We start from the raw sequence: 8,602 nt of genomic DNA, 5'->3' as shown, positions 1-8,602 counted from the left end.
TGGGCGGCGCCCGCCGCGGCCAAGACGTTTTGGTCAACCTTCTTCTCCGCTACTCTCTTCCTCTTCTTGATCCCTTTGAGAGGTCTCATTGAAGAAATCCAGTGAAATACTTTTCGAAGTAAGAACAACCCGCCTAAGGAAACCAGAGGAATCGCAGGAAAGGATTACGAAGCAACACAACGGAAAACGAATGGAGCTCTGCGGGTTTGTGCTTCAATGGAGACTCGGGGCCTTTGGTGGTTTCATGGTTGACGAACATGCACGAGAGAGAGAGAGAGAGAGAGAGAGAGAGAGAGAGATTGGAGGAGAGATTTGGGTTATGCGATCGGAGCTTATAACGTTTGGTTTCTTGTGCTGTAAAGCTCGTCCTCTTGGCTCTAATTCTTCTACTTTGGGTAAATTTCCCTTTCCTTTTAACTCTTGCGGATCCGATTTCTTTTAAAACATGATATTTTGCATATTGATTAATTCACGATATTCTACATTTTGTGCAAATTAAATTACAACTAATAATTATTAGTATTCGAAACCTATTTATATTGGTCGGTATATATTCCATTTCTATTGCCGTCTTACTCAGTATTATATATGTATATATAATGTTTTAACAAAATATATTTAGAGCAAAAATCAATATTTTTTACTTAAAGTTTCCTCAAATTTCCTCATATTATGCGAGTAATCTAAAATTGTTCATCCGTTACAAAATATATTAAGTTTAGTAAACAGAATTTTTTTTCTGCTAAGCTTAGTAAGTATAGAATTTTGGTATAATATACGTATATGATATATGTGTTGATTCCTATTAAGGTTTTTGTGGGCCCATAAGTGAGTCAATGCCCAAACTTATTCTTGTGAAAATTATAGGATGTTGCTTCCAATTGTATTTATGAAAACCCATTGATATTTTTTTTTTCAATTCAATTCAACAATCATATTCACCATGAAATTTTCGTATATAGAGATATACAATATGTTATTAACCGATAATCTTTTCTTCCCCTAAATTCGAAATTAGAAATATAAACAGGTGAAGGGTACTTATACAAACTAGGGATGATTTGATCGGGTTCGATTTGATTGTTTCGATTTTAGAAATACTATAATCATTCGATTTTTATATTGAATTCGATTCGATTATAATTAAAATACTATTTTTTAAAGAAATTTACGGATTTTGTTCGGATTCGAGTTGGATATTTTGGTTTTAAAACATTCATAATCATTTAGTTTTATATCTAATTCGATTCAGTTCCTATTATACGTTATTCGATTCGAATGGATTCGATTATTTACCAAATAAAAAACTCATAATACAAAATCCTTCTAGATGTATAAACACGCACAAAAGAAACACGGGACATACATACATAAAATGTAAATACAAAATCGGTGGTAGATTACAAGAAAGAAAATCCCAAAATCATAAACTCTTATCTAAATGTCTACAAACTGACGTTTCGCAGGTCAAAAGAACATCAAAAACGGATTTCATAAGTTTAAAAAAAATCTTATTGTCACATATGTAACTGAAAAATTGGTGGGTGACGATGATATGATGGTGATTTGTATTTATTGTATTCTAACAATTTAATTAGGGTATATAATTAATCACATAATTATAATTAATAAATAACACTAAACAAACACTGATTCACAAAGAGAAACAGATGAACGATGCGAACCATTTATTTGGTCCGATGATCAAACACCTGCGTCCACACGTTGTGTATCTCTGTTCTTCATCGCGAACATGTTTTTACGAGTATAAAATATCGAAGATTATTATATATTATATGATAATAGTATCCCAACTAATTCATTTAAAAAAGAATTTCTTTGACTCTTACGAATTCATTGTAGAGTTAGGATTGGTAGAACAAAAGGGATTTGAAGTTTAGAGCTTTTGTACTACGTACGTTGTTGCCAACAACATCAGCCATGGCTTTTGTGGCAATGAGTTTTTTTTTTCTTTCCAGAAAGCATTTTTAGGTATCCCGAATTTTACTTGTAAAGATCGGGTTTTTAAAAACTCAGACGTGCAAACTTGGGTAGTTCAAACGGTGAAACGAAAATGCAAAACGTTTGTCCCACCCCGAATTCGAACTCCAAATTTGGAGAAGGACATTCACCCGAACTTCCCTGATTCTTGAAATTAGTTTGAACCTTGTCCATGATATCTAGTTACAAAAAGAAAAACTCAGATGAATCGATTGATAAATATATTTTTTTATTATATATGATTCTTTGACAAGATACCACATTTTTACTTCTCTATTTATTTTGCATTTATCCTTTTTTCAAAAATATTTTTCTACCATGGACGACTACTTTTTTGTTGGCGAGAAAATTGGTAGACAAATCGTGTAGAAAATATGAAATGTGCACGAGAAATTATCATTTTTGTGTTAGCTTATATTCTCACTAGAACGGGCTCGCCCGTCTCGGACCAACTCTATGTTGGGGTTCGCTACGACTACCGGTTCCTAGCATGCAATCACATCGATTTAGGGTTTGGTTTCTAGGTTTCATGAAGCGGAAGAATAATCTAAAATCTAGCCAAGCGTCACACGCAACCAAACGTAATAAAGAACCCAAAAGAACGTGTATATCACCGAGAGAATCGAATACTTATCTCTATATTGATCTGAGGTCTGTTTTAATCACCAAGATTTGAAAGTGCAGCTCCTATACACATATTCACACCGGTGGAAAGGATTCCAAACGGTTTGGAATGGATCTGCTATGATTTATGAAGAGAAAACGATGTCTGGGACTTGGAATCGTTATTCAGGGGTTTAAAACTCAAGAAAACTCTTCTCTAAGGCTCTAGAGAGTGTAAGACGTATGAGGTTGATTCACTAGAGTTTGGGGATGCTTCCATGCTTAATAAGGTTGCTAAAACTCTAAACTTCATAAAAAAAGGAAAGTTGTCCGAAAGTCAGACCGACCAGTTTGGGTCCTAGACCGGTCGGTCTGGCCTTCAGTCTGAACCTCTCGGTCTTGGACATCGGAACGGCTAGAGCGATTTGTCTAGACGTCTGGAACACTTCCAGTTTCTGACGTTCGTTCCGACGTCCCGTTATCCTTTTCCGCATTCATCTCTTGACATGTAGTTCATCTCTAATGGTGTGTGTGGCCCTGTAGGCCCATTCGCAGTGGCAGTGACTTCGAAAACCTTTTCCAAACCACAAATCATGGTTAGTCTCTAGCAAGACATCATGTCCACCCACATTGAATAGAGTTAGAGGTGATTTAACGTAGGCAGTAACAGTTCGAATTCTGATCATTTGTCTCACAATATCATATGTTGAATAAGAGCATGGTTTGAACCACCCTTCAAGTTCAAACATTTTCTCGTCTTGGCAAAGCGACTGATATAATAGATACAACTTCATCTATAGCTCACAGTCCGACTTCCACGAGAGGACCCAACGATATCTCTTCCCTTAAGGAGGTGACAAGTCATGTATCATATGTCTATTATCTCCATATGATTTGTGAACGTATCTTAGTAACGTCGTTATAATCATCCGGTTAAAGATGATGTTTGACGCAATCAAGATACGCCACTCCTCATATTAGATACTCTAGACATCTCAGGTCTGAGGATCTAAGAACAAACCGTTATATGAGATTCAAGTCATGAGTCTGTCCATATGACAATCTCATGCATGTAGATCATCCAGCCACTCGTCCCCAACGGGTACCTATGATTGTGATATGCATCCAATGCATCAATCACACCTCATAATGGTCTTAATTCATCATTGTTCCCACAATGACAACTGACCAGGGAGTTTAGAATCATTCTGTAATGATTCGAGGATACCAATATATAACGATCACGCAAATTATATAAAGGAAAAATAATGCATTTATAAACCAAATGAATCAATACAATGTCAAATGTTATATCACAGATAATTCTAGAGCATTACGACCAACAATCTTCCACTATAATTTATGATCTATCCTACAATTATATAATCCCTATACCTCTAACATGACCATCATGCTTTGACGAAGGGAGAGGTTTGGTCAATGGGTCGGCAATATTATCATCTGTCGATACTCTGTTTATCTTTACGTCTCCGTTGTCGGTGATTTCTCTGATCAATTGAAATTGTCTGAGTATGTATTTGGATCTCAGGTGTGACCGGGGTTCCTTAGCTTGCGCAATCACACCATTGTTGTCACAATACCATCATGCTAGGAATAACGCCATGATCCAAACAACTTCCTTAGTTGCATCCGATGCTGCTATGTACTCGACTTCTGTAGTCGAATCTGCAACGATGGACTGTTTGGAACTCTTCCAACTGATAACCCCATCGTTCAAGCAGAAAACATAACCTGACTGCGATCTGAAGCCATCTTTATCGGTTTGGAAACTAGCATCGGTATAACCATTTATAGCGAGCTCGTCTTCCAATCCGCCATATACCAAGAACAAATCATTAGTCCTTCCCAAGTACTTAAGGATGTTCTTGACCACAATCCAGTGAGCCTCGCCTGGTGTAGACTGATATCTACTAGTTATACTCAACACATATGATACATCCGGCGAGTACACAACATGGCGTACATGATGGATCCAATTGCCGCGACATATGGAATCCTACTCATGCGCTCTCTTTCATCCTGTGTCTTTGGACACTGAGTCTTTCTGAGAGTCACGTCATGTCCCATTGGCAAGACTCCCCTCTTGGAGTCTTGTATCTTGAACCGATTCAAGACATTGTCAATATATGTACTCTGACTTAGATCAAGAAGCCTTCTCGATCTATCTCTATAGATCTTGATGCCCAGAATATAGGCGGCTTCTCCTAGGTCATTCATAAAAAAGATCGATCCTATCCAGGATTTTACTCTTTACAAAGTAGGAACGTCGTTTCCGATGAGAATATATCATCTACATTAAGTACAAGAAAGACCACTGCGCTCCCATTGACTTTCTTGTAAAAGTATGGCTCATCTTCGTTTTGCAGGAAACCAAATATTTTGATTGTCTAGTCAAATCGAAGATTGCTGTGTGACAACCTATGATACCGTAGGAGGGTGGGGAGTGATCGCCGGTGCAAAAGGCACAGACAAGAAGCAGTTCCTGACGAGCTTCTGGATAGGGAGTACAGGATGAATCGAACGCATCGGAATGAGAGGGATCTGAGGGCTGCGTAGGTATGGGACTACACAGTCAAAGATAACTTAAAGGAATTGATTGAGTTACTCATAGCAAGAAGATGCGTTTACCTTTTCGGTTAACCATCTCGAGAAACTCCAAAGTTAAGCATGCTCGCTTTGAAGTAGTCTTAGGATGGGTGACCTTCTGAAAAGTACTTTCCGAGATGTATGCGAGTGAGGACAAAACACGCTAAAAGGTCTCGTGTTGATGTGTGGGTAGTAATGTCAAGTTGGGTTGGGTTATATGGGTTAACCCAACCCAACCCATCAATTACTACATTTGGGTTATGTCTTTTGGTTTAAAATTTTTAATGGGTTAGATGGGTTTAAACCCATTAAACCCATGGGTTTAATGGGCTCATCCAATTGACCCAATTATTTACAAAATTAAATGTATTACTCTTTTGTTCTTTGCCCTAATTTTTTATATCGTACGTTCTCTTCCGTCTCTCATCTCTCATATTTCTCTCTCCTTATGAACCCTAACTGCGAATCTCTCATCGTTCTGATGATTTCTCTCATCTCCCTTTCGTTCTGATTAGTGATCGTTCATCTTTTTCTTCCTTTTAATCATCGATAAATCCAAACTTTCTCTGAAAACCCTAATCGTTTGCCTCAGAAAATCATCAGACTTTGAATCTCCAAATATAAATTTGCAGAGAAAATCATTGGGCTCTTTATCACCAAGTATAAATTATCGGGTAAGTATAAATCATCGAGTTTAAATTCTGGGTTTAGTTAGAATCATAAATAAACATATGTTATATTTTATGATTCGATTAAACGAGTTTGTCGTGTTCAATTTGATGATTTTAGAATCCATTGTTTGAATTAGGTGTGATTGATTGGTGTAAAAATTCTGGATGTCTTTTTTTTTAATTGGAAAGCATTGATATTCCTAAATATGAGCTTTGTCATATAAATGAAGTGTAATCTTCTCTGCACGTGTAGACAAAGACTTGTGAAATAAATGTATGATTTATTTAAATCTTGAATTGTTGTCTTGGTTTCAATTATATGTCACACTTGAATGTGCAATTTTATATCGTTTTATTCAACCCAATTTCCATCAGACCCGTAAACTCCAAACCATATCTTAGATATGTTCTTAGATTGGTTTGTACAAATTTATGAGATACTTTTGATAAAATAATGTTGTGGTTTGATTCTTACAATGCTATGTTAAAATGATTCTTGCAGCGATATGTCTGAGTTAGTATTGTCGGATACTTTTGCATCGGGAGGAGAAAGTGCCAACGATGGATCGTCATTACCAAGTCAGTCTTTAGCAACACTTGATCAAGTAAGTACTAAGAAATGTTTACGCACTTCAAGTGTGTGGGATCATTTTTCAATAGTTGGGGATAAGATTGTCTGCAAATATTGTAGAAAGGATTATCCGGATAATGTTAGAAGACACGGGACATCTACCATCCGCCGACATTTGGTTGTATGCAAAAGAATGCCTAGTAAATTTTCTGAAATGACAGAGATACTTGCTCAAGACGGAATGATAATCGCAAAAAAACTTGATGGTATGATGGTTCGTAAGTGCGTAGCCATGGCAATCATAGAGCATGATCTCCCATTTTCTTTTGTGGAGTATAAGAGAGTTAGACAATTGCTCAAATACATGAATCCAGATTTCAAACCAATTTCTAGGAATACCATTGTTGCTGAGGTCCAGAGATTGCATCAAGATCATAAAGAGAAACTGAAAATGGAGATAGCTTCTGTCCCTAATAGAATTTGTTTGACTGCCGATGTTTGGAGATCTATAGCTATTGAAGGATATATATGCCTTACTGCGCATTATGTTGATGATAGCTGGAGATTAAATAGTAAGATACTATCTTTTAGTGTCATGCCTCCTCCGCATTCTGGAAATGAGTTGGCGAAGAAAGTTCTCGATTGTTTGAAAGATTGGGGGATAGAAAACAAAATATTCTCGCTCACGCTTGATAATGCCTCAGCTAACGATACTATGCAGAGTATATTGAAGGACCAGCTTTGTCTACAAAATGGATTATTATGCGATGGAAAATTTTTCCATGTTCGATGTTGTGCACATATTTTAAATCTTATTGTGCAAGAAGGATTAAAAGTGGTTGATTCTGCCTTGTATAAGATCAGGGAAAGTGTGAAGTATGTTAAGTGGTCAGAAGGAAGGATGAATATGTTTAAGGACTGTTGTGAGCAAGTTGGCGTTGATAGCAGGACAGGTTTGCTTTTAGATGTTTGTACCAGATGGAACTCGACTTATATGATGCTCAAGATTGCTATTAAGTATGAACGTGCATTTAGTAGTCTGCAATTGCTTGATCGGAACTATAAGTATAATCCATCAACACAAGAGTGGCAAAGAGGAATAAAGATTTGTGAGTTTTTGGAGCCATTCTATGAGATCACCAACTTGTTTTCTGGGTCTAAATATCCTACTTCCAATTTATATTTCTTTCAAGTATGGAGAATAGAGTGTTTGCTGAAGGACTACATGAAAAACGAAGAAGATGAAATCATTCAATCTATGGCCATCAATATGAAGGGGAAGTTCGATAAGTATTGGGAGGAGTATAGTGTGACCCTTGCGTTAGGAGCTGTTTTGGATCCTAGAATGAAGTTGGAATTATTGGAGTTTGCTTACAGTGAGATTGATCTGAGCACTTCCAAGGAAAAAATTGATCTTGTGAAAAAAAAATTGGTGTTGCTCTTTAATCAATACAAGAACAAATCAGTATCTCCAAGTTGTTCACGTGGAACTACAAGTCCAAGTTGGTGTTTCGCAAAAGGAAGAGGAACACGTTTGACTGCTCTAAATATAAGTTTCGTTTAATCTTATAATCTATGTGTCTTTGATTTAATATTTTATAATTTTGTTTAACTTCTCTGTGGTGTGGTATATAGGTTTTTAAAGCATATGAAAAAAGGGTTACTGCTCAAGAGGGACGATCTGTTTTGGAAATATATTTAGAGGACAAAAGGCTAGAAATGAATGAGTATAACGACATTGATAACATGTAAATAACATTATATTTTAATTTAAGATATCTATCGAGTTTCACGTTATTTATACATTAATAGATATCATTTGTACAGTTTTACTTCGATTTCGTTGTTTATATTGTTTTGCAGGAAAATTGGAGATTTGAGTTTAAACGACGCAATTTCAAGGAAATCGAATGGAAAACAAATGAGTACAAAATTGGTCTGGTTTAATAAAACAAAAACAAAAAAACACAAGATCGCGCGATCGTTGTTACGATCGCACAATCGAACATATACATAATACACGATATAATAATATATGTTAGTGAATATAATATATATATATATGTTAGTGGAAATATATATAATAATATATATGTTAGTGGATATATATAATATTATAATATATATATGTTAGCGGATGTATATATAT

At 36.0% G+C, this 8,602-nt stretch overlaps 2 protein-coding genes across 3 annotated transcripts in view; one reads left to right on the top strand and one right to left on the bottom strand.

Moving 5' to 3' along the window:
* The window catches only part of LOC104810017 (putative nuclease HARBI1), a 3,042-nt gene extending 2,622 nt beyond the window's left edge, over positions 1 to 420 (bottom strand). The window contains exon 1 of one of the 2 annotated variants that reach the window (XM_010536177.2): positions 3 to 420. In XM_010536177.2, the coding sequence (XP_010534479.1) occupies positions 3 to 89 (87 nt within the window). In that variant the 5' untranslated portion in view covers positions 90 to 420. The remainder of the gene's footprint in view (positions 1 to 2) is intronic. The other variant, XM_010536176.2, reaches the window with a different exon arrangement.
* A 6,247-nt stretch (positions 421 to 6,667) lies between these two features.
* Positions 6,668 to 8,400, top strand: LOC104810171 (zinc finger BED domain-containing protein RICESLEEPER 2-like). The gene is made up of 2 exons (XM_010536367.1): positions 6,668 to 7,870; positions 8,317 to 8,400. The coding sequence occupies exons 1-2, from the start codon at positions 6,668 to 6,670 to the stop codon at positions 8,398 to 8,400; spliced, it is 1,287 nt and encodes a 428-aa protein (XP_010534669.1).
* The last annotated feature ends 202 nt before the right edge of the window (positions 8,401 to 8,602 follow it).

This window comes from Tarenaya hassleriana, unplaced genomic scaffold, assembly GCF_000463585.1.
Source record: "Tarenaya hassleriana unplaced genomic scaffold, ASM46358v1 Cleome17, whole genome shotgun sequence".
NCBI classification, from domain to species: domain Eukaryota; kingdom Viridiplantae; phylum Streptophyta; class Magnoliopsida; order Brassicales; family Cleomaceae; genus Tarenaya; species Tarenaya hassleriana.
The sequence above is the reverse complement of the archived record's forward strand: the minus strand, read 5'-3'. Positions and strand labels throughout refer to the sequence as shown.